Source organism: Mus pahari, chromosome 5 (genome assembly GCF_900095145.1).
Source record: "Mus pahari chromosome 5, PAHARI_EIJ_v1.1, whole genome shotgun sequence".
NCBI classification, from domain to species: Eukaryota; Metazoa; Chordata; class Mammalia; order Rodentia; family Muridae; genus Mus; species Mus pahari.
In genome coordinates this window covers 123,713,431-123,740,622 of record NC_034594.1, presented here as the reverse complement: position 1 = coordinate 123,740,622, position 27,192 = coordinate 123,713,431, and the positions used below count along the sequence as shown (strand labels likewise).

At 39.4% G+C, this 27,192-nt stretch overlaps 1 protein-coding gene across 1 annotated transcript in view; it reads left to right on the top strand.

The window, feature by feature from the left end:
- The window catches only part of Hmcn1 (hemicentin 1), a 418,463-nt gene that overhangs the window by 341,291 nt on the left and 49,980 nt on the right, over window positions 1-27,192 (top strand). The window contains exons 69-83 of the mRNA XM_021197369.1: window positions 3,095-3,291; window positions 7,041-7,122; window positions 8,407-8,543; window positions 9,621-9,762; window positions 10,836-10,980; window positions 11,397-11,524; window positions 11,812-11,968; window positions 14,245-14,366; window positions 14,504-14,668; window positions 16,729-16,836; window positions 18,041-18,178; window positions 18,307-18,441; window positions 20,394-20,663; window positions 23,780-23,970; window positions 26,286-26,499. Coding sequence (XP_021053028.1) covers window positions 3,095-3,291; window positions 7,041-7,122; window positions 8,407-8,543; window positions 9,621-9,762; window positions 10,836-10,980; window positions 11,397-11,524; window positions 11,812-11,968; window positions 14,245-14,366; window positions 14,504-14,668; window positions 16,729-16,836; window positions 18,041-18,178; window positions 18,307-18,441; window positions 20,394-20,663; window positions 23,780-23,970; window positions 26,286-26,499 — 2,331 coding nt within the window. The remainder of the gene's footprint in view (window positions 1-3,094; window positions 3,292-7,040; window positions 7,123-8,406; window positions 8,544-9,620; window positions 9,763-10,835; window positions 10,981-11,396; window positions 11,525-11,811; window positions 11,969-14,244; window positions 14,367-14,503; window positions 14,669-16,728; window positions 16,837-18,040; window positions 18,179-18,306; window positions 18,442-20,393; window positions 20,664-23,779; window positions 23,971-26,285; window positions 26,500-27,192) is intronic.

The following is a 27,192-nucleotide window of genomic DNA, read 5'->3' as shown; positions in this document are numbered from 1 at the left end:
CATGTGTGAACGACAATAATTGAACTCAGTGGGTTAAAGGGAGTTAGAAGGAAGAGCTGAGGGGGTCCAGGAACTGGAAGGAGGGGGGGTCAAATAGGATCAAAACACATCTCATACATATAAGAAACTCACAAAGAATAAATTTAAAATGTTATATTAAAAACCAAGGTCACCTGAGATTCCATCTCACACCAGTCAGAATGGCCAAGATTAAAGATTCAGGTGACAGCAGATGCTGGCGAGGTTGTGGAGAAATAGGAACANTCCTCCATTGCTGGTGGGATTGCAAGCTTGTTCAACCACTCTGGAAATCAGTCTGGCGGTTCCTCAGAAAATTAGACATAGTACTACCAGAGGATCCTGCTATACCTCTTCTGGGCCTATACCCAGAAGATCTTCCAACTGGTAATAAGGACACTTGCTCCACTATGTTCATAGCAGCCTTATTTATAATAGCCAGAAGCTGGAAAGAACCCAGATGTCCCTCAATAGAGGAATGGATACAGAAACTGTGGTACATTTACACAATGGAGTACTACTCAGCCATTAAAAACAATGAATTTATGAAATTCTTGGGCAAATGGATGTATTTGGAGGATATCATCCTTAGTGAGGTAACCCAATCACAAAAGAAGTCACTAGATATGTATTCACTGATAAGCGGATATTAGCCCAGAAACTTGGAATATCCAAGACACATTATGGAAAACAGAAGAAAATCAAGAAGGATGACCATTTGTGGATACTTCATTCCTCCTTAGAATAAGGAACATAACTCTCATGAAAGGTTATAGGTACAGAGACAAAATTTAGCTGCTTGTGGACGTTGTACATCGTGGTGCGCACTAGGCTCCGCACCACGATGTACAACGTCCACAAGCAGTATGGGAAACTTTCGGGATAGCATTTGAAATGTAAATAAAGAAAATAATAATAAAAAAAAACCAAGGTCACGAGCAATGAACATGGCAGTTTTACAATGATAATAATAATAATAATAATAATAATAATAATAATCAGGAAGAGGAGGAGGTACCAAAAAGCAGGAAGGAAGATGCTCTGGCCATCATAAACAGTATTGTAGCTCAGATTATGATGATGAAAATAAAGGAGTTATACATTTTTCTAGAAATAAATGCACATTATTTTAGCTTAGCTGTGAATTTTGAATGTAGAGTTGATGATGTTAATGTATAAAGAATGTGTCTCAGTTTCCAGACTATGTGACTAAATGACTACTAAATCCATCATTCAAGTACAAGGAACACTAAAACAAGAACCAAAGATTCTGAATGTCAGATCAATTTAGAGTGTTTTTATAAAACGTAGAAATGGTTCTGTTTAGTTGATCATAGTATTTATTATTTTAGGAGTTTAGACAGGAAATACAAATTCTTGAGTATTCAGAGTCAGGGCCCTGAATTCCCACTCTTCCCGGAGTATAAGACATACGGGGCAAACCCAAAGTGAGGCGGTTGGTTTTCGCCTGACACTTGGAACCTCTGGAGACTAGAGTTTGAAGCAATGGGAACCACACTGCTCATGCCGCTATCCTAACCTTGTCCCCATGAACCTGAGAGGGAAGAGATTCCTAGTGAGTCTTTCTGTTTACATGACTGGCATATGGCAAATAATAACTTAAAAAAAAAAATGAAGAATTGATTGTAGTCAAATGGAGAGCCAAACTGGTGCTTTCACGCTTACAAGTCACATACTATGGAGTTTAAAGAGAGGAGAGAGTTTAGAAATCATGATTTGGTTTTTATAAGGAAGCTTCATATCACTCGGGGAACCTTGATGATGCCCGAGAAGCTCAGGTAGTGGGTGGTTCTGACTGAGAAGCCTCCACGACAGGGCCAGTGCAGGAGGAAGTAACCTCATTTGAAGTCTAGGTCTCATATAAATATATTACAGAAGATAATGCTACAAGCTTTAGAGACTGACTTTTGTTTAATTCAATTAGCTATATAGAGCCATTGTAATCTATTAATCAGGAAACCATATATCTGTCTTATAGTGCATGTAAAATATATTTTGACAGTCACATGTCAGATGTGTTGAAGAGTCAAAGGAAGAACTCTGGGATAATGATTAAGACACACAGGCTTCCTAATTCTTTTTTTCTAGAAAGGAAAATGAAGGCTAACAAAAATTATTAAAAAGGAAATTTCAACAAAGATGTTAAAGTAGAACTTGTAGTATTGCTTTTTCAAGCATTTAATTTGAAGTAAAACATGCACAAGTTTAAAAGGAACACAGAGGGTCTCGCTGTATTTCTTGATGCCAGTTCTCTTTTTGAAGGTCCATCCAGTTCCACAAACCATTTCAAACTCAGTCGGACATCAGGTCCTGTGCTATGAGTCAGATTCTAAACTATGTGCCTGATTTAAAACAAAAACAAAGACAAACCCCCTCAGCTCACCCTCGGAGCTGTCCAGCATTGACTTTGTCTGCCTCCTGAACCCAAAAGTCCACAGCTTGTACCACGAATTTTTCTCTGAAAATTTTCACTGATCGCTGTAAGAAAAGTCTGTTTTAAAAGGATTAAATTTGGGAGGAGTTGAGCCAAGGACCCTTAATGTTCCTTCCAAGTGCTTAGATTTTTTTTTTTTTAACTTTCTCTGGAGGAAGGTAATTTTAGAAGTATAAACAGTAAAAGAGAAAGCTACCCCTGCCTAGACATAACAAATGCGCTCCGTGCAGAAACCACTGTTCCCAGTGTTTTGAATCCTTGCCAGTGAGAAGACCTAAGACCATCTACAAATGATCATTCTAGTTTCTATACTCTAAATGATTTATGTCATAGGGATGTAAATTTGAGTTTGATTTTTCTTTTCAAACTTTTATTATCAGAGCAGTTAAAAACTGATCTGAATTATAATAAATACATAATATAATAATTCATATGTACTATATGCATACAGTATGTGATATAATAACATGTATGGAATATGAACATATAGACGGGATATACTGTTGTAAATATTTTTATGTTACTAGTAAAGGCGAACTTTACATTGTAAATATTCTTCGTCAGTGCCTTGATGTGTAAAACATCACATTTCCTCTCTGTTGGGTGCTCCCATTTCATTAGAACCACCTCACATTAACGGATCTGAAGGGCCTGGAGAGGTGTCTGTAATTGTAAATAACCCACTTGAATTATCCTGCATTGCTTCTGGAATTCCTGCCCCAAAAATTTCCTGGATGAAAGATGGCCGGCCCTTTCTACAGACAGAGCAAGTGCAGACTCTAGAAGGAGGAGCTTTCCTTCGGGTGTCCAGTGCACAGGTAAGTGTCTCCATTCACATGATTATTTTATCTGCTTTAATGTTTTATCCCCTAATAATTAATAGCTACCAAGTAATTACGCCTGTACATCTGAATACATCACCTATCTCTACAAATTTGCAAGGGGTAGATCACCTATATGATATCCAAGACTGGGCAAATAGAAGGAAGATGAATCTGACAGAGCATTGTGAAGAAAACCAGATACCTTCGCATTAACTTAAGTGTGTTTTCGACATTCCGTGTGCTAATATATCTTCTGAAGCTCCTAACTTTTTTCTATGTAGTTCCTCACCACCCAGGTTAGGCAACCTAATATACAATGTGTGGGATTTCAGAGAGCACTTTTGATCCCACAAACTAGACAACTTGTAAGACTGGAGAAACAGTTTTAAGCAATGACCTTTCAGTAAAATTGGATGGTTATTCTGGTTTATTTTTAAAGAGACTGATCTTAAAATTAGCATATTAAATGCATATCTGGGATATATTGTTATCAATAATTTTTATGCTAACAATAGAGGCAAATTTTATATTATGAATATTCTTCATCAGTTTCCCGATGCCCTCATTTGTAAACCTCAAATAAAATAACAGCAGTAATAATAATAACAGTAATAATAACATGAATTATGTATTCTGAGAGTCTGAAAGAAAATGGTACATGACATGTTTGTGTTGGTTTCCAAAACATAATATAACAACAAAATTAAATTCAACAAGAAGAATTAAAATTTTTGTTACTGCTACCATTACAGTGTTCATTCTGCATGACATAGAATAATAAGATTTATCTTGATAGAGGCACAGGTACTAACCACGGCAAGTAATGAAGGCAGTAGACCTCAGCACAGCTCACTGTCAGTGTCAGGGGACAATGACCTCTTCTCCTTTCTATCCAAACATAGCAGGAACCCAGAAAGGTTAGGCTAAACTTTCAAGCCATACCCTGAATCAAAACCCCTCAAGAACTTTTGCTCTCACTCTCAAGGAAATAAAATGTCATGCAAGATACAACCAGATGTGAGCCAAGCAAACCACTGGAAACAGCAGTGAGGTGGAAAGTGGAACATGACCAAGCCTTGAGCTTGCCTCTGCCTCTGCTGCTTGTAATGTGTTGTCTTGATATTTGTGTACACCTGTTACAGCACTTACATTAGATTTTACGCATCTGAATGTTGTTTTTTGATGTACCTGTCTGCCTGGAACATACATTTTCATAGCAAATTCTGAATTGAATGGTATAGGCATTTATTTCTTGAATTATCTTCCATCATAAACTAAGTCTGAGCTGGGCGTGGTGGCGCACGCCTTTAATCCCAGCACTCGGGAGGCAGAGGCAGGTGGATTTCTGAGTTTGAGGCCAGCCTGGTCTACAAAGTGAGTTCTAGGACAGCCAGGGCTATACAGAGAAACCCTGTCTCGAAAAACAAAACAAAAAATAAAATTAAATAAAATAAAATGAAACAAGTCTGTGGCTTGCTCAAGGCAAGACATGTTACAATCAAATACACTGATCTAAATTTGCTACTATACGTTTTTCTTCTGAAGCATGTCACATGTCAATGACTCTCCAGAGTCTAAAAACCTCTACTTAATTTTTCAAACTTATCAGTAGAGCACATTTCAAACTGTAACTATAAGTAATGAATCTCACTATCTAGAAGGAAGCAAGTTGTTGGGAAATATTTCCTGGTGGAAGTAATTTTTGATTAGCCACCAGTGATGTGTCAAGTTTGGCAACCTGAAGACAAGTGAAGGGAATATCATCAATCTAGAATGAACGAGAGTTGGCAGAGAACAGTTAGAAGTTTTAAAGAGACAATGAGAAAAATCAAATGTTATTCTCTAGAAAATGAATTCTCTCTCTCTCTCTCTCTGTGTGTGTGTGTGTGTGTGTGTGTGTGTGTGTGTGTGTGCACTCTGTGTGTAATATGTTCATGGGAGTGTTTGAATCCCAGAGCAAAATGTTAGGTGTGTCCCTGTAACACTTTCAACCTCATTGGCTTGAAATGATGCCTGTCACTGAGCTGATAGCTTGCATTTCAGAGAGAGAGATTGACCAGAGAACTCCCAGAATCCTGAGCTTGTAGATCATCTCCAAAGCGCTGAGGTTATGGGCATAGGCATCCATGTATGTCTCTTTAAATAGCTGCTGGGGATTTGAACTCAGGTCCTAATGCTTTCAGAGCTAATGATCTTCCACCCTGAACTATCTCTTCCAGACCTTCATTTTCTAGTTTTTAACAAAGGCTTGTATGAACAATTGTCTAAGTATTTTTAACCATTTTTCTGTCCTTTTTGTTGTTCGTTTTTCCATGAATTAATTTATTTGTCCACTTTATACCCCGATTGCAGCCCCCCTATTCTCACAGTAACTCCCCCTCGCACAGTTCCTCCCCCTTTCACCCTTCTTCATTGGCTCTGAGAAGAGAGAGGTCCCTCCTGGGGAACCAACCCACCCTGACACTTTAAGTCACTGCAGGACTAGGTACATTCTCTACCACTGAGGCCAGACAAGGCAGCCCAGTTAGGGGAGCAGGGTCCACGGGCAGGCAACAATCAGGGTAGGCTCCTGCTCCAGTTGCTGAGAGACCCCCCCAAGAAGACCAAGCTGCACGTCTGCTACGTATGTGCAGGCAGGTATGTTAGGTCCAGCCCAGTATACTCTTTGGTTGGTGGTTCCATCTCTGAGAGCCCCAAGGGTCCGAGTTAGTTGACCCTGTTGGTCTTCTTGTGGAGTTCCTGCCCCCTCCAGGGTTCCCCAATGCTTCCTCCAACTCTTCTCTTTTTCAAACACTACAGTCTTAAATTTTGTCAAAGGAATTTGTGAAACCGGCAAGGATCTTTTTCATAACCTATAAAGTCAAATTTGAATATAAGAATTTTTTAAGTGTCAGTATTTTGAGAATGTTCAAGTAGTAAATACTTGAAATGGCTGAGGACTCCTTACTGTTATAAAATATATTTTTGTTAATAGTAAGGTTTACCAGAATAATTATCTCCAGATATGGTGTTCATATAATGCCAAACATAGATGAAAACCAACATCTGGCAGAAAACATGCATGAGTATTTTAAATAATTGGTTTGGGTTTTAATCAAATAGATGCTGCCATCAGTCTGACACTGTAACCAAACATACACTCTATCACTGTATGTATGTGTGTGTGTGTGTGTGTGTGTGTGTGTGTGTATGTGTGTGTGTGTGTGTGTGTGTGTGTATCCACAACAGATTCGAGATGTGGTATTAATTTGCTTGGCTTAGTAATCTGGTGTTTTGTTTACCAGTTGCTTCTATAAACTTACTACTTCCTTCAGAAAGAGTATAATGGAAGTTTATAGTTTAACAAATGAAGTTTATGTCAATAAAGTTTATGCAACTTGAACCTGTGAATGTTTATTTCTTCAAATTAAATATTGAACATCTGAGCTTTCATATTTGGTGCTAGATCTTTTACAAGTACATATAGACATATATAACTTTGTACTTATATATGCTTCTTTCATTTTTATATTCTTATATCAAAACTCCTTTCTAAAGCTCCTTTAAAGATAGTTTTATACATAACAGAGATGTCAGCCAATGTGCAATATCAAAACACTAACTATAGTGAAAGTGTGTTTCATCTGTTATACTTCCTTGTGATGGTTTGCCTTGTATAGTAATCTTACCAGTTCCAGTGCAAGTTTATCTTCACCAACCCCAGCATGGTAACAGTGCATAATTTGTTTGTTTGGGTTTTGTAGGTGGAGGATACAGGAAGATACACCTGCCTGGCATCCAGTCCTGCAGGGGATGATGATAAAGAATATTTAGTGAGAGTACATGGTAAATTTGGTGACTTATGTTTGATCCACACACAACCCTAGTTAAAATCTGTGCTAGAGAAAACTTGACGTTTCATGACACATCATATGTCAATAAGTTGAGAAATACATATTTTACAAATTTTATTCTTAGTGTTAATAACGTATGAGCTCTTTGGGATGTAGTTCATTGAAGTTTTGAGTTATTAGTCTAGTTTTCACACAAATAATTCAAATTTGATGATTTAAAAGTAACATAACATAAATTACACTAATAATTAGAAGAAAAGCAATCCTTAGTCTTATCATATAATGATAATGTTTTTTTATGTGAACATTTGATTGCAAAAAATGTGATCATAGCTGGTCATAGCAGCATATATTTGTAGTCCCAGCTTCTAAAGAAGTTGAGACAGGAAGATTGCCTAAGCTTAGAGTTTGCAACTGACTAGGGAAACAAGAAAATCCTTAATATCAATAAAGTGACAATTCAGAACACAGAACTTAAGTTGCTTTATGTCTCACTTAAGGCATGGCGAATATTCTTATGTTAACAAATATATTCAATGGCGTCATCTTTAAGATCGTATGTTAGCAATTCCCTCTATTTTTAAATTTTACTGAACTACACTTACTTGATTACACATGCATGCATGTACACATATATCCTTTTAAAGGTATATGCCTTTTACTTTCCAGAAAGTTTGAATTACCTAGACCCTTTTGAATATTTTATATATATATGTAACATATATATGTAATACTTAAACTGCTCTTCATGGAGAGAATAATTTGAAAATTAAACAGATCTTTATCTAATTTTCAGAGCCTGACTGACTAGACAATGCAGATTGTCTGGTATGAAGTTTCCTGATATCTCTACTCAAAATTTAGCCTACCTAAGTAAACCCAAAATATGATTTACTGAGAAATATATCTGTATTAATCAGGAAAAATGGACATAGTTCTTTGTACTGTGAAGGCCAGTTCCTGATTCGGTAATTTTTTTTAATAGTCAGGGAAAAGTATTGCTTATGTGTCTCCATTTCCTTACGACCTGTCAAATGGTGGTGGTGATGTGGTTATCGTATCATTTACATCATTGTTGGAAAGATTCCATTATCTAATCATAATCTAATTTCATAATCTAATGAAAGTGCTAAATAATAAGGATGCAATTTGTTAATAATCTACACCACACATTGAATGGCAAACTGTTGAGGTTCACACCTCTCTTATCATACAATAAATTTAACCATTGTTGGATACTGATAGATCATTTACATCCCATTTATCAAATGCTTAGTGCCTCCTAATATTGCTGGCATGGATGAAGCCCAGGACTTCACTGTGTTAAGGAACAGACAGGTGACACTGGAATGCAAATCTGATGCAGTGCCTCCACCTGTGATCATGTGGCTCAAAAACGGGGAGCAGTTACAGGTAAACCTTCCATGTTACTCCGCAGATTTATTTTTGAGAGGCAAAAGCGGTTGAGACACCTTTGCTAGTGGTCAAAACCCAATCACTTCCAGGTACTAGTTACTCCCAACTGCACAGGCAAGCACAGGGGCCTTCGGCCAACCTTCTTCCCTTCCTAGCCTTTGCTTAGTAGTTCATTTGGGCCAAAACACAGACAGACTCATGACCCTCTAGAAACTGACACATGGTTGTGTGTCCTGAAGCCTGTAGATTGGAGTCCTAATTGAACTCTCAGCTCTGTCTTTGGCTAAAAGGATAGAAACCATCAAGGGCTCAAAAGAACTGGTCTACTACATCTCCAGGATAAAGCTATTACTGAATTCTCCTGGTTGGAATTTGGACTCAGGAGTGGCCTGACACATCTGTAATAGCCTACTGACAGGATTCTAGGCCCAGAATCCTAAGGAAAAGCCGAAGCTCCTCTAAAGCTTCCTATGATTGGGTGACGCCTACCTGCTAACAGAGCGACACTAGCCATTTACAGCAAGTGAAAGTTGACTCTGAAGGCTTTGCCTCTCCTGAATTTGGTAGGGACTGCTTTCCAGAGGACGTCCTAAGGAGGACTGATAAAGGCTTGTTTTGGACCATCCAGCCTGCCTTGCATCTCCTTGTTTGATGCCATCGGAGGCACTGTACCCCTGATTTAACCGAAGTCAATGAGCCAATGAAAGAGACTTTAGGAATTACATAAATCAGTCTTGCCACATGACAACCCTATGGTTCATTCTGGTCATTTTTGCTCTTATAAAATAATATATGAGGTCAAAAGAGATTACACGGTGGTTAAGAATATTTGCTTCTCTCTCAGAGAACCTGAGTTCAGTGCCTAGCATCCATGCTGGGTGGCTCACAATCAAGTTCCAGAGATCCAGCACCCCCTTCTGGCCTCCTCAAGCATCCACACACGTATGCACATAGAGCATATACTACCCCCTACACGAACACACACACACACACACACACCATTAAAATAAATAAAATAATGCTTTATTTTATTTCATTGACATTTTGGTGATAGATTTTACTTTTTGAATTCAGGCAACACCTCGAGTAAGAATCCTATCTGGGGGCAGATACTTACAAATTAATAATGCAGACCTGGGAGACACAGCCAATTATACCTGTGTTGCCAGCAACGTCGCTGGAAAGACTACAAGAGAATTTAACCTCACTGTAAATGGTAAGAAAAATCACTGTTTCACAGTTTGAAAATTTCACCAAGAATATTTAAAGAGGTAATATTATTTTTCAGGAGCTTACTAAATAAATCCTTGTGATCATGTTATTAACTTGAGAAAACAACGTATATCTTAAACATACGTTGCAAATTAATTCACCTCCAAAATGTAGATCTGGAGATATATTACAGCATTATAGAGGAATACATACACATCCACACCCCACAAATGCCCATCACACACATACACACACACACACACACAAGCAAACACACATGCATACAAGCACATGGACACACAGGATTATTAGCCGATTCATATAGTCTGCATCACACTACATCTGTTCATGACAAACTGCCCATCATTTAGTTTGCCTTTATTGGTGGTGGCTTTCTAACATACTGTACATATGCACAGTGTTACACTTGCTTAACCAATGCCATACTACTATAATTTTCCTTAAATATGCATATCTAGATGCCAAAACTTGCCAAAATTCAGGAAAATGTGTGGATTTCCCTCCATAACAGTCCCTTTGGATTTTAACACAAGAAATTTTACAATGTACTGGATGACCCACACAACTAATAATCTCTAATACTAAAATTAAAGTTCAGGCTTTGTATTCCCACATGAACTCTATGATTAATAAAATGCCTGTTCTGAGACTCACATGATTAACCACAGATGTGTTTTTCATTAAAACAGCCCACTTTCTGTTCTTTATTTAAAGTGAAACTCTTCCAGCATTAACATTCTTTGACCATTATTTGGCTAAAGAGAAATAAGAAATATCAACTTTAATTTGCATCAGACCCAAGCAGGATTTTACTCACGCCTCTCTCACAAAGGCCAGATTTCGCATGCTGTGTCCAGGATTTAAATTCTTCTCCCAATTTATTCTTTATTTTCAAATGCAGGAGACTTCAGGAGTTAGACTTTAATTCTATTTATCCTAAGGTAGATTAGTGTAGACAAAGCTAACCACTCACTTAATGTTCTCCTTACATCTCCAGATTCTTAGTGAGGACTGTGCTATTTATTGTCACTCGATTGTTGTGTTTGTTTTGTTTAGTTCCTCCAAGCATCAGTGGTGGTCCCCAGAGCCTTGTCACTCTCTTAAATAAGTCAATCTCCCTGGAATGCAGTGCTGAAGGCGTGCCAGTGCCGAGGATAACATGGAGAAAGGATGGCGTTGTGCTAACTGAGAGCCATGCTAGGTAACACTCTAAAAGGGGGAGAAAATGCCGCAATGAGAAATTGAAATGTAAATCCTCAAATTATTTTTTCTAATGAATTATTTTTATTAGTCATTTTACTCATTTACATTTCAAATGAATTGTTTTGATCTTGCTATTTTTAAAATCAATATTTTCATCCTAAGATGAGAATCAGAATTTAGTATTTTGCAAGCATAACTCTTACGATTTAATTCATCAGGATCACAAGCCTGACTGCTATGCATCTTCCCACTGCATGCGTACTTTTCCTCCTCCGGTGGCGCTGTAAATACGGCTCATCTGAAACAGAAAACCACTAACAGTAGATTTTATCCAGTCTTTAACATTTACCTGAGTCACAGTGTAAAACTGAAAAGGGTTGAGTCAGAAGAACTTATCTGTGATCTGTCTTACAGATACTCCATCTTGGAAAATGGATTCCTTCATATTGAGTCAGCACATGTCACAGATACCGGAAGGTATTTGTGTATGGCGACCAATGTGGCTGGAACAGACCGTAGGCGAATAGATTTACAAGTCCATGGTAAATATACATTTATTAAAAAAAAATTCAGGCTTCAGGTCACTCTTTTTCAACTGAAACTAGTGAGCTAATAAAAACCTGGACCTCAAAGACTAAGCATATTCCACTGCATAATGGACAAAACAAAGCCAGTGTTTTCTCTTTCCTGTGGGTAATATCACCATAGTACAGTTGTGACAATTTGCTGGGCCTTAATTATATGGCAAACTACTAATGACAGATTTTGTCAGAAATGTTTCAAAATAACTTGCTATTTACTGAGAGTGTTTTCTCCTTAATTGTTTTAGTCCCTCCATCGATTGCTACTGGTCCTACCAACGTAACAGTGACAGTGAATGTCCAAACTACTTTGGCTTGTGAAGCTATTGGGATACCAAAACCATCAATCACCTGGAGAAAAAATGGACATCTTCTTAATGTAGATCAAAATCAAAATTCGTACAGGTAAGAATAAGTCATTTCTTTTAAATATTTTTTAAAAATTTTAACTGACACAGTTGTATATAGTTATTGGTACTTTATGATATTTTAATACATTGAAATATAATGTATTTCATGCATAATATCATGATGTATAATGATTAGATTTGGATAACAGGCACATCTATCACCCCATACATGCATATTTCTTCATGTTAAAAACATTAAAAATCTTTCAGGTGGTGCCAGAGCACATCTTTAATCCCATCAAGAGGCAGAGGCAGGCAGATCTCTGTGAGTTAAAGGCCAGCCTGGTCTACAAGTGAATTCCAGGACAACCAGGACTGCATAGAGAAACCCTGCCTTAGTACCCCTCCCACCAAAAAAGAACATTAAAAAAACCTTTCTCGAGACTATTTTGAAATGTTCGGTGATTAATCAGACATTCTTCTATGCAACTGTGCTTCCATGCTGCTGTCATTGCACATCATTCCCAAGACCCAGGAATTTATTCACGTCTTCACTCCTGTTGGCTCATATTTTTATCTTCCATATATAATGAGTGCAAGTAGATCCTTTTCTGTGCCTGGATAATTTCACTTAACATAATGAAATAAAGAAATATCCCACCAAACATTTAGAAACAGGGTTTTTTTTGTTTTTTGTTTTTTGTTTCTTGTTTTTTTTTATAGTTTTTCGAGACAGAGTTTCTCTGTGTAGCCTTGGCTGTCCTGGAACTCACTCTGTAGACCAGGCTGGCCTCGAACTCAGAAATCCGCCTGCCTCTGCCTCCCGAGTGCTGGGATTAAAGGCGTGCTCCACCACACCCAAATAACTAGCATTTTAACCCTCTCAACAGGAGCATCAAATATATATATATATTTTTTAAAAAAACTAAAGAATTAGCTAGCCAGTTGCTAGAAAATACTCCCTTAGTATGAAATTTGATTTCCAACCTAATTTTTAATTAAAGATGCAGTTTTTCTATATACAACAAACCTATGATGGCTGTTGCTGAGGTCTGCAGGCATGTTTAACCTAGTTTGTTTAGTGGCTTCATAATTTCATAATGACAATTGCTGTAAACACCTTTTCACATAAAAGACAAAATGTTCTGTGGAAATGAATACAAACTTTAGTTGTAAAATTAAAAAATCAAATCTAACACCTTGAACTCTAATGTAGCTACTTGGCCCCTTGGGTAGGTGTAGAAACAAAGAGAAGTTTCTCCAGCTCTTACCCTCCTCCAGCTTCCCTGCTAGAGCTTCCATGGTGGCAGTGTAGGTGTCTTGAAGGCTGAACTTTGAGTCACTGAGAATTTCTGCTAGTTTAACACCCCTTCACCTCGGTCCAGCTAACAGCCCATTATCCCATCAAATTATCTGCCGGGGTGCTAACATCAAATACAGTCATAGTGATACTTTGACAAGAGGTAATTCTAACTTACCAGAAAATATGAAACCAAGAATGATTCCACTGAAAGTCTATCAGCTCTATTTCTCTCTTCCTTTAATGTTTGGGTTGGACTCCATGATTTAAAAGTAGACTTTGTGTGGAGAAGGCGTAGACAGTGTGTCAAAGACACTTCTATTAAACCAAACCCACATCACTTTTCTTTTTCCATTTTCAAGTGTGTAGCATACATGCATACACATGTAATTACATGTGTGGGACTGCACATATGTGTGCATATGGATGCCTGAGGTGGATGTTAGGAATTATCCTCAACTGCTCTTCTTAGTCACAGTATCAGGATCTCTCCATCATATGCGTATACAGGCATGGATATGCAACACATGGTATATCTCCAAAATAGCCAGGAGCCACGACATAGAAAGAAGCATATAAATCACAGGGCAGGGGCAGTGAAACAGACAGACCTCTACTCACTTATATGGCAGAGACGGAATCAAATATCCACCCTCAAAGTCACTGATACATTTGAGATGCTTTATGAGAATCGTGTCAAATGGAGCCTGGAATACATACTATGTTATTAAATAGTAGCTGTCAATATACTTCGTCTACTAAGAGAAGTTTGATTATGATGCATGTATTCAGAAAATGTAAGATTCAGTGTTCAGGCCATTCTTCCAGTCAGCTGTTTCTCGTTGATATGAAGTTTAGATCATTTGCCGTATAAAGTTACATTCTGATGTGCGAACTTTGCATCAGATGGATACGCTCATTTAACATGAAGGAGGAGCTCTTTCCCTCAGCTTATCTCAGCTCCTTACCACACCAACTGCACAATACGCGGAAAGTGACGTACAGAATCTCCTGTTTGGACTCTCCTCCAGGCTCCTTTCCTCTGGCTCCCTTGTAATCCTTTCCCCCTCTGTGGATGACACTGCCAGTTACGAGTGCACTGTGACGAGCGATGCTGGAGAGGACAAGAGAGCAGTGGACCTCACCGTCCAAGGTAGAACGAGCCTGAAAGTAGAATGATGGACACACAGTGCTGTCCTTTGACCAGACAGCCTCCCTCCGCACCCTGTGGCTCTGGGGATGTGGAGGGATGGAATAGAAGTGGGTGGTTTTCTCTTCTTGCTCTTCTAGTTCCTCCCACCATAGCGGATGAACCTATGGATTTCCTGGTGACCAGACAGGCCCCAGCTGTCATGACCTGCTCAGCTTCTGGAGTTCCTGCTCCCTCAATTCACTGGACCAAAAATGGCCTAAGACTGCTTCCCAGGGGAGACGGCTATCGGATTCTGTCCTCGGGTAACAATACCCTGTTCTGTGACTGCACTCTCACTGACTGGAGTAGTTAGCAATGGGCAGTCTTGCCCAGACTTTTGTTATGACATAATGAAAATTTTAGAAAGCCTTTGTTCCTGAAATGCAACTATGATAAGGGGGAGCAGGTAAAAGACGAAAAGGAAAAGAAAAAGAAAGTGTCTAGAAACCAAATAACTGATCTGATATAATAAGCATTGTCATAAGTATGATAAACCACACTTAACAAATTCTCTCCTTACAGAGAGTCACACTTTTCCCACTGACAAAATAAAATGTTTATTTAAAAGCCATTTAGTTCCTAAGACAGAATTGTCCAATCTTGAGACTATGTGAGTACAATAAGCTTTAATTTTTCTCCTTTTTGTTTATTCTTCTTTTATGCAATACATCCTGACGGCAGCCTCCCTCCCTCTATTCCTCCCACTTCTCCTTCCCTCCCTTCTCTCCTCTCAGGCTGACCTACCTCCCCTCTCCTCCAGATCCACTGCTCCTCTATTTTTAATGTTCATATATTTAAGCTAGAAAGGTTGGGTGCTAAATATTACAATTTACTTTTGACAGTGGTCATAGTCAACATTTGAACAATTTACAGCACTGAGAAAAATTAACTAAATGAAAATATACAACTTTTCATTGAAAGTGGGTCTTGTGCTAGGCAGGCATACTGGAGACAGATTGAGTAATAATTCATCCTGAGATTTCATGAGTGTGTTCTTTCTGATTTTGTTTTTCCTTTTTTTTTTTTTTCCTTCTTATTTAGTCTTCTGGCATACAATATATCCTAACCATAACTTCATCTCCCTCTACTCCCCCAGTCTTCTCCCTCAACTCTTCTCTCCCATAGACCCACTGCTGGTCCATTTCCCTTCAGGAAAGAGCCGGCCTCCCAGGCCTCAACAAAACACATCATTAAAAAATGCAGACTGGGCACAAACCCTCATCTCAAGGCAGGGCAAGGCAACCCAGTAGGAGAAAATTGGTCCTAAGAACAGGCAAAGGAGTCAGAGACACTTCCGCTGGGAGGAGTCCCACAAAACCTCGAGATAAACTATGTTCTTAAAAGGGAATTTATGTGTTGTTTGTTTTTTAATCAATGGGAAATAATAGGACATTGATTCTCAGCGTATAGCTTTGGTTTTAAAGCAGAATATTTTGGCTATCTCAGATAAATCAGTAGACTGGTTAGAATTCTATCATAAAACAGAAGGTTTTGCTATACCAGTGTAACCATAAAAGTACTGCTCTAGAAAACAGGGTGTAACTGTCTTGGAACATTAAGCAGAGTTGCCATAAAGTCAGCACTCCATCCAGGGTCTCTCTCCAGGGTGTCTGCACCTGTGCGTTGGAGATGCTCACAGAGTCATCCAACATAGCTGAAAGCAATTCAGGTACCCATCGGCTGCTGAACAGATAAACAAAAGTACTATTGTCCACAACAGGACATCTATTTCCAAAAAAAAAGGGCACAATATTACACGTGCTAAAATGAATGAATCTCAAAAATGTGCTTACAGTGACGTTAGTAACAAAAGCAAAAAACCAGAGTGTGTGATTTCCACCTTGATGAAGCACTTACAAAAGGCAAACCTGTAGAAGCAGCAGATGGATGGATGTGGTCTAGGGCTGGGTTTGGAAGCTGGGAATGACCACAAATTGACACTAGTCTTTTGGAAGGTTTCTGAAATTAGTTCACGATTATCATTAACTAACTCTCCAAATAGTAAAACAAAAAAACCCTCATTAAATGAATATTTCATGGCCTTGCCAGTAATTAAAGTATGAATTAATAAAGCTATTAATAGTTAGTAACTTGATAATGTCAAAAGAAACATGAGAAACATGTAACTTACTGAATTAAGAAAACAAAGATACACCCTATAGTATGACTTTTCAGTGGGAGACATAGACAGAAGGGCTGTAAGTTCCAGACCACCTTGGGCTACATATGAGGTTTCAAGATAGTCTGGGATATGTGGCAAGGCCTTGTCACAGAAGCAAACAAACAAGAAGAAAACAAATAAAGCACTTTCTTTTCCCATTAGGAGCAATTGAGATATCTGCTACCCAGTTAAACCACGCAGGAAGATATACTTGTGTTGCTCGGAATGCAGCGGGCTCAGCACACCGGCATGTAACCCTTCGTGTTCAAGGTATGGAAGGTTGTTTGTTTACTAAACTCTTGCTGGTGGCTTGATGGGTGGAGTTCTTCTCTAGCATGTGCAAAAACTGGGCTCTGCTCTCCAGGACCACAGACTAAAAGTTGGCTGGGGTTTTTTTGGGGGGATGCTAATTATTTATTTGTGGTTTTATTGTCATGTTTTATTCCTAAAAGATGGTACTATGCAAAACTTCAAGTCAATGGCAATGTCTTGGGTTATGTAAATCTGGAAGGTATTGTTTAATAGACTACAATTGTACATGATTACAAACTATACAGAACAACCTAAAAAAAAGTTTCTTCTTTTGTTTTTGTGATCTCTTCCAACATCAGTTTTTCCACCACCATTTTCTATACAGCTACTATATAGTAGGATGTAAAAAACACAAGGCCAGTCATAGCTTTTTCTCTTGTACAATCAACTCATTGGTGTTTGTGGTTGTGGATTTGGCACACTGAAACTTGTTGTGGGAAATATTAAAAAAAGAACTGCAAGTTTCCTCACTACACCGGCTATTCTCAGCCCCAGTGGTCTTGCTGGCTATGCACTGGTGGCGATGGCCAGCCAGTTCTTATCTCATGGAGACTCTGACTAGAGATCCAAAATCTCTCCACCCAGCTCACGAGGTTCCCACTGGCAGGTCGTTACCATGCCACCCCGATGCTTCAAAACCCCCACGGCCTTTGTGGTGCATATCAGGCAAACCCACACTTTACTGCTGTACCATCTCTCTGGAACCCAGATGAGCCACCGAGCTACTGCATGAAGGAAAATGCAACACAAACTTAGTTCAGAAACAATCACTGGGCACAACAACTAGAATCCTAATCTTGTAAGCCTTATTAAATCTAGATCCTCAATCCACCATTGAAACCAGAGACACTAGTAATTACATCTTGTCCTCACACTATCCCCCTCCAAAAGGCCATAACTCTCTCCTGCTTCCTCTTGTCCTCCATCCAACCAGAAGTCCCGCCTACTTGCCCAGTGATTGGCTCCTTTATTCATTAGGGGAGGGTTCACAAGTAGTCACCTGAGTAACTGACTCATTCTTTCGAAGCCCCTCCCAGGAGAGCAGAATTAGCATCAAAATACAGACAAGCCCGGGGCTATCCACAACAGAAACTTACCACTATAGCAGGCAGCTCTGCTTTATAATAAGCAATGCCATTCTTTTGTTGATTGGATTTTGCAGAGCCTCCAGTCATTCAGCCCCAACCAAGTGAACTGGATGTCATTCTAAACAACCCAATCTTACTACCATGTGAAGCAACAGGAATACCCACGCCATTCATAACTTGGCAAAAGGAAGGCATCAATGTCATTACCTCAGGTACCCTCCATGATTTCAATAAAGATTGTTGTGCTTTATGCAGTGCTTTGTGATTCAAAAATCTGTGTGCCTTCTTATCATTTGAAAATAAAGTTTCCTCTCACTCTACTTTTATGATTATGGTATAGGCAAGAGCCTCGCTGTTCTTCCTAGTGGCAGCTTACAGATCTCCAGAGCTGTTCGAGGGGATGCAGGCACTTACATGTGTGTGGCCCAGAACCCAGCTGGCACAGCCTTGGGCAAGATTAAGCTGAATGTACAAGGTACTTGAATAATTCATCCTCTATGTCTTCAGAGATGTTTGTAACAATATGTACTAATTGTTCGTATGTAAATAGTGTGCTCCTCCATACTCTCTTCATTTTAGATCATAGTATCTTACTTTTTCCCCTAGAAAAGTCTACAGAAGATGACAGAATATGTTCTTTTTACTTCATGTTTGAGAACAAGGACCTTCATCCTATTTTAACTTCTATGAACCTCTACTTGATAAAATAGACGAATCTTTATGGTTCACTTTTGTGACTTTGATTACCTATAGTTAGGCATGACCTAAAGATATGAAACAGGGTGTCCCAGAAATGAATAGCCTGCAAGTTTTTTTTGTTTTTCTGAGGAATATAATGAAATCTTCCCTTCAATGTGAAATATGTCTAACCAGCAAATCTGTGCTTCATAAACTGAGTCTCTTAGTCTCAGCATGCGAACACCTGTCCAAGAGTCAGCACTTGTGGCCAGTCTCCTGTCTTTCACCTCAAGACAATCTCAAACTGCAAAAGTCACAATATTGTCAATTCACATATGCACCAGTAACTCCTGTGAGTGAAAAATGGCAAGAACAGTGTGACATTTTAAGACAGAATAGGATATCAAAAGACCAGAGTCATATAGTGTATCAATACTCCTGCTTCATCTTAGTACATTTAGTATTTACATCATTAATCCCTTACTGCACCCATTATAAATTAAACTTCATCATAGGCACATGTATGGGAAAACATAGGGCATATGGAATTCTGTAATATCATGTTTCAGACATCCATAGGGTCTTGCAATATATCAACTATGAAGAGAGAGCAAATGTGCTTGTGATAGTGCATTTAGAATGTTGACTGTGTATTAACGTTCATGACAAGTGTATAGTGTAGAATGGAAGATAATCTGCACTCCGTATTAAATTCAGAAACGCATGTGATTTCCCAAGGAAAGAACATGGACAAAGAAGAAAGCAAAGGACAAATCCTGGGCCAGTCCATTGCTTTGAACTCTGACAAAGGGGAATATAATGGGGAGGCAGGGGAAACCTAGTTGGGGGTTGGAGGAGAATAATATTTAAGAAGAGAGTAGTGTTGAATGCACTGTAGTCAGAAAATATTAGAAGTCAAAAATATTCATTAATTTCGACAACATTGTGGTCATAGAAAAAAGCGTCAGATTTGAATTTTTCTTCACTAGATTGTTAAAAAGGTTGAACAATGAAGAGACAGAGACACACATTCAATATTGGATAGTATCTGAACATTGCATAAACAGAGAGATAGCTATAGACACCAGAGGCTTGAGAGATTATAGGTAGGGTCTCCCCTTGCAGATATAGTTTTTGGTAGGAAGCACACACTCAACCACTTAATGCCAGTCACTATAAATATTTAGATTCTTTCTATGATGGATGATCTGGGTCTTGGCAGAAAATCCAGAGCAATACCTAAGCAGTGAGTGGCTGCTGTAAGTCCTTGGAAGGGAAACCCTTATCAGGTTTCTGAAATGGGAAGAATTTGTGTATATCGCTATTTTCTATAATCCATTTGTCTGTGTATTCATTTGTAAATATTGCACTCTGCTGAGACATCATGACAAGCTCTCTGGAGAACACAGGGGTTGGATGTATCTTTGAGCAGTGAAGTATTTCACAAAGCTTGATGGAGTCCATTTTAGAAGTACCCAAAGTGAATCATAAAGTTTGTGTATATTAAAATACCTCTGTAGACCCTCATGACTTTCTGAAAGACTCTCCTGAATGGGACCCTTCCAATACCTCATGAATAGATGCTTATCTTGTTTAAAAGATGTTGACTGTTGCTTAAACTTGTTACTTATAAAATTCATGAATTTAAATGCTCCAAATAAATCCAAACTACAGAATAGAAGATCGAGTCTTCTATTGGAAGACCATAGGAGGAATTTGTACATTCAGTGTGAGTCTTCTGTCTTTCAGTTCCTCCAGTCATTAGTTCTCATCGAAAGGAGTATCTTGTTACAATGGATAAACCTGTCTCTCTACTGTGCGAGACAGAGGGCTCTCCACCACCTGACATTACCTGGCATAAAGATGGCCATGCACTTACCGAATCCATCCGCCAGCGCATCCTGAGTTCAGGGGCTCTGCAGATAGCATTTGCTCAGCCTGATGATGCTGGTCAGTACACGTGCATGGCGGCTAACATGGCAGGATCAAGCAGCATCAGCACCTCACTCACCGTCCATGGTAGGTTGTTTAACACGATTTATGTGCATCTGTTGTATCACTGGGGCAATGAAAAAAGTCGCCAAGAAAAAAATGTGGGAATCAAGGTCACAGTGTGTGTGCAGAAGTATGTGTGCTTGAGTTTCAAGTCCATGTTCAGTATGCTGTGTTTGCTTGTGTGTACGCACATCTGTGTGAGAGATGACATCAGGATTTCCAGGAAAATTTGTGTATGGCTAATATCCCCTTCATATTGTGATTGTTGGGGGTTTTCAGGATTGTGTGGTGACCATACAAGATCTGTGGCTCTTCTGTTTCACTTCTTGAAGCTTCAAGTCATTTTGGCTTAAAAATAATCAACATTTGACCCAAATGACACATGCAGTTTGAACCTTCTGAGAACTAACGATTCATTCTTAAAGATTTATTTTAAAGTAGCACAACATTTGTTTTCATTGTAATTGATATAACAAAATATCTAAAAATCAGCATTAATGAACTGGAGAGATGGCTCAGCTGGTAAAGGCACTGGCCACTTTTCTAGAAAACCTTTTTTCAATTCTCAGTACCCACATGGCGGCTCTCAACAGTCTCTGACTCCAGTTCCAGGAGGCCCAATGCCTTCTGGCTTCCATGGGCTCTCGGCATAAATGTGATGTACAGACATGCACGCAATAAAAACGCACATACACCTAAAGAGCATCTTTAAATATATTTTTAAAATAATTGTCAAGATTAAAACAGTTTGGGGCTGGAGAGATTGCTCAGTGGTTAAGAGCACTGACTGTTCTTCCGAAGGTCCTGAGTTCAAATCCCAGCAACCACATGGTGGCCAACAACCATCTGTAATGAGATCTGATGCTCTATTCAGGGGTGTTTGAAGAGAGCTACAGTGTACTTACATATAGTAAATAAATAAATCTCTTTTTTTGTTTGTTTTTGGTTTGGGGTTTTTTTTATTAGATATTTTCTTTATTTACATTTCAAATGCTATCCCGAAAGTTCCCTATACACTCCCCCCTCCCCTGCTCCCCTACCCACCCACTCCCACTTCTTGGCCCTGACATTCCCCTGTGCTGGGTCATATAAAGTTTGCAAGACCAAGGGGCCTCTCTTCCCAATGATGGCCAATTAGTCCATCTTCTGCTACATATGCAGCTAGAGACACGAGCTCTGGGGGTACTGGTTAATTCATATTGTTGATTCACCTACAGGGTTGCATCCCCCTTCAGCTCCTTGGGTACTTTCTCTAGCTCCTCCATTGGGGGGGCCCTGTGTTCCATCCAATAGCCGACTGTGAGCATCCACTTCTGTGTTTGCCAGGCACTGGCATAGCCTCACAAGAGGTCGCTATATCAGGGTCCCTTCAGCAGAATCTTGCTGGCATGTGCATTAGTATCTGGGTTTGGTGGCTGATGATGGGATGGATCCCCGGATGGGGTAGTCTCTGGATAGTCCATCCTTTCATCTTAGCTCTAAATTTTGACTCTGTACCTATATCCTTTCATGGGTATTTTGTTCCTTATTCTAAGGAGGAATGAAGTATCCATACAATGCTCTTGCTTCTTGGTTTTCTTCTGTTTTGCAAAATGTATCTTGGGTATTCTAAGTTTCTGGGCTAATATCCACTTATCAGTGAGTGCATATCTAGTGACTTCTTTTGTGATTGGGTTACCTCACTAAGGATGATATCCTCCAGATACACCCATTTGCCCAAGAATTTCATAAATTCATTGTTTTTAATAGCTGAGTAGTACTCCATTGTGTAAATGTACCTCATTTTCTGTATCCATTCCTCTATTGAGGGACATCTGGGTTCTTTCCAGCTTCTGTCTATTATAAATAAGGCTGCTATGAACATAGTGGAGTTTGTGTCCTTATTACCATTTGGAAGATCTTCTGGGTATATACCCAGGAGAGGTATTGCTGGATCCTCTGGTAGTACTATGTCCAATTTTCTGAGGAACCACCAGACTGATTGTGTATGTCCCGGTGAATGTCCTCATACCCTCACAGAGGTGAATACCTGTGGGCAGCAGTCTTGAACTCAGTGAGTTAGAAAGCAATATGTAAGCCAGGCAGCAGTGGTGCATACCTTCATCCCAGCACTCGGGAGGCAGAAGCAGGCAGATCTCTGTGAATTTGAGGTCAGCCTGGTCTACAGAACAAGTTCTAGAGCAACCAAGGCTACACCGAGAGACTCTGTCTGAAAAACAAAATAAAACAAAAATAATAATAATAATTTTAGATTAGGTAAAGATAGATAGATAGATAGATAGATAGATAGATAGATAGATAGATAGATAGATAGATAAATAGATGATGGAAGGAAGGATAGGGTAGGGTAGGGTAGGAGCAGAAGAGATGGATGTCACCATAAAAACAAGGACCTCCAAATCAACATGATCTAACCTCATAAGAACTCAAAGAGACTGAGGCAGCATGCACAGGGCCTGCACTGGTGTACATCGGGACTCTGCATATAGATTACAGCCTTCAGTCTAGTGTTTTTGTGGGATTCCTGAGTGTGGGAACGAGTGGGTCTCTGACTCTCTTGGGCTCTTTTCCTTCTGTTTCTTTATTTTGCTCAATTGTGATGTGTTAGTTCTATCTCATTTTATTTTATTATTATCTTTTAGAACCCTATTTGTTTTCTAATGGGAGACAGAAAGAGGGTGGGTCCAGATGGGAAGGAAGGAGGGGAAGACCTGGGAGGCGTGGAGAGAGGGGAACCATAATCAGTATATATCAGAAAAAAATCTATTTTCAATAAAGTCAGGGGGAGAGGACATGAAGTTTGGAAGAAAATTTGTTGGAGGGGCTGTGGAGAGCACTGTACAAGGGAAGGGGAATGGGTCCAATTAATATACATTGTGCACATGTGAAATTTTCAAAGAATAAGTAAGAAATATTATTTGAGAAAGAGAATGTGTTGCTTTCATATGATAGACTATTTCATAGTTTTGGGGTTTGGGGTTTTATTTGGTTGGTTGCTTTGGTTTTTCTGTTTGTTTGTTTGTTTGTTTTTCCATACTCTTATCAAAGTATGACAAAAAGCCCTTGAAGGGATTTTTTTAATGTGTTGATTTTCAATATGAGCTCAGTTTTCGGGGTGACTGTGTCTAAATTCTTCATAGTACCACCTAGGATCCAAAGCACAGAAGAACACTTCACCGTCAACGAGAACTCCCAAGCTGTTCTCCCGTGCGTTGCTGATGGAATCCCCACACCTGCAACTCACTGGGAAAAAGATGGTGTTCTTATAGCCAACTTGTTAGGGAAATACACTGCCCAGCCATATGGAGAGCTCATCTTGGAAAATGTTGTGGTAAGTTTAATGGGCACGAGTAGACACTGTAGAGCCAACTGGCTGATTCACCTTCTTCATTTTGGCAATTTAGCTCGGAAGTATTTCCTCTAAGACTGAAAGGAAATACTCTTATAAATTCAACGTAAGATTAATCGCTCTTGTATTCCATTTTATATCCTGGGAATTAGAAGTGCATTTAACTAAAGGGCTGGAACCAGTAAGTTTTCTCTCCTGAAGTTTTCATTTTACTTTCATGGAAACTTGTATCAGGAAGGATTCTAAGTGGTCATGCTGTTCTCCGTGCGTATAACTATGTGCCAGGACGGCAAGACAGAAGACATTCCTGTGAATTTAAGTATGATGAAGAAAAATGTCAAAGGAGTGCCTTTCTCTATGCAGGTTTTTAAATAACCCTGCCCAATAATTGACTTAAAATGGAAATTCTGTGAAGCTACACAAATGAGATGATTAATGCCTTCAGGCATCCTGTTTGGGGTCTGTAGAACAGTGATAATCAAGCAGAAACAGCTCAATTTCTGGGTGTTCATATTGGGGAAATCTGCGTTTGGCTGCAATTGCTCTTCTAGGCCTTAAGGAGATGAATGAGGAAATAAGTTTGTTGCTGTTGTTGTTGTTGTTGTTGTTGTTGTTATTGTTTTTATTCTTTAATCTTTTTTTACAGTCCAGTCATTATTCCCCTCCCGGTCTGTCCTCTGACTGTTCCTCATCCCATCCCTCCTCCCCTCACTCCAAGAGGAAGTCCCCACCCTCCCAACCCTACCCCATGCACCTAACCCTCGAGAGACTTGAGGTAATAAATTTAAAATCTGTGAGTCAGGGTCGCAGATACACTTAAAGGATCCTATCAATAAGACGCCTTATACATAGCAGGCAGGAGACATGAGTAACATGTAAAACTCTTTTTGCAAATACTATATATGAACTAGATGTTTTAATATTTAATTTCAATAAACAGCAGACGTTCAACCTAAGCTATCATACCCTGGGACAGCTAGTGTAGATAGATAGGTACAGAAACATGAAGCTTTACTCTTGAAAAAGCACACAACCAAATTTAGATTGTTTCTTTTCTGAATGGTAATAAATTTTATATTTCAGGTTTTTTGGTGCTTCAGGTAAAAAAAAATTCTTAATATTTTAAACTAAGGGAAAACAATTATCAATAGATACATAACCTCGGTGCATCTGGACACATTCAGCCAACTCAGTCCATGTTTATCAGGCACCTTCTCTTTGAACAACTCTGCTTTGTTTAGGCACTGGGAAACATCAAAGAACGTAAGTGAGAATGAGCCAGGTATTTTTGAGAAACCAACAGGTAGTAAGAGCAAAGAACGAGAGTAACTGAAAAAAGGAATCGGAGAAAAATGGCGACCACACCAGGTATACAAATCTGAAAGTCTGAGCAGTGGGGAGATGGCACAATCATTAATGAAAATGCGGGTGGCTGCAGAGGCAAGGGAAGAAGCACCGTCAGCCCCATGGCTTCTCCCGTTATAGCTGCAGCCCTCGGATATCAACTAGATATCCAAACAGAAATAGGAACAAGTTCAATGTTGCTAGAAGTCTAAACTAAGTTCTGGATTTGAGACACTGGGCATCATCAGCCTGTGAGTGGCATTTAAAGCTCTGGTACTAGATGAGATAAGGGTCAAAGGTCTAAGACCAGAGAGAAAGAGACTATAGGAGGACCAAAGACTGAATCCCTCATGAATCAACATGAAGACATTGACGTAAGGGGAAAACACAACGAAGGATGGAGAAGGAGTAACCAGAATGTGAGCTGGGAAGCTACCAAAGTGACACCCAAATGAAGATCCTCCAACTTAATTTAGGTCAAGTCCTAGTAGGTCAAGTCTAGCGAGTGATGAAGTTGGCCATTGGACTCAGCAAGGGAGACACCAGAAAAGTATTAGCCTTCATCCCACAGTGTCCTCTGATGGTTTTGTTCTCTGATCATTTTACCCTGAAGGCCCACCATGTTGTCAAGATGCCAACAGCCTTTGGGGTCCTTGGTTCCTTTACTACACTGCAGAGCAGTCAACCCTGGGATGTTTTCTAAGGTCTTATGAAATAGCTCTTCTAGTTCTATGTGGTATAGAGTTCACACTTAAGCTCTTACCTTTTATAATTAAACTAAAATAACATTTAAAGTCTAACATGATTGTTTATGTACATATGTATGCTGAAAGATGGAAATTTGAATCAGCATTAGGAAAGAGTGGTTCTTGGGGGGGACAGGTACTGAAATTTTGTGTACTTTATGTAGGAGGTTGTCATATATTAATACTTGGAAAACCTTGTTGATTTAGCTGGAAGATTCTGGCACCTACACATGTGTCGCTAACAATGCTGCTGGTGAAGATACACATACCGTGACCCTGACTGTGCATACTCTTCCCACTTTTACTGAACTTCCTGGAGACCTGTCATTGAATAAAGGAGAACAGCTACGGTTAAGTTGTAAAGCCGTTGGCATCCCATTGCCCAAACTAACGTGGACCTTCAACAACAATATTATTCCAGGTTGGTGAGTTAATCATTCAGCTATAAATGCATGCACCCGTTCGGCAGCCTGGCCCAGTCTCTAGTCCTCTTGTGAGGTCCCTGAGGAGTCACAAGAAGAGTTGACTCTTTCTATCCTGTGAAATGGCTGGGAGCGGAAAGACACACGCAGTCCCCCTACTTGAGAGAGGGAGGCGGGAGAATCAGGAGTTCAGAGTCATCTCCTACTACTTGGTGAGCTAGAGGACAGCCTCTGCTATTGGAGATGTGATCACTAAATTAAGCAAATAAAGAGAGCCAAAAATTAAATTCTGTTAAGGAAGGCGCTTTTCCCCAGGAAAGACTTACTTTTCATTCTTTTGAAGTGGATCACAAAACAATCAATTCTATGTTATATATAAAACATTAACAACAACAAGGGAAAAAACCCTCCCTGAAAGAGGACAGTATTGTGTCTTAGGCATCGACACTTGCCTCTGGACGCTGCATTGCTGGCCAGTGGGTTCTGAGGCTGCTGCCAGGGACCTGCAGATTCACTCATCTTACAGAACACAGTGCTTCTCACTGGTGAATGAACCTCAGTTGACACATCAAGTTTCTAGCCACTGTGCCACTGTGCATTGTGTTAAAGTAGTGCCTAAGCAAAGAGCATCCATCCCTGGATGATAGGTGTCTATTTCTCTCTCTCTCTCTCTCTCTCTCTCTCTCTCTCTC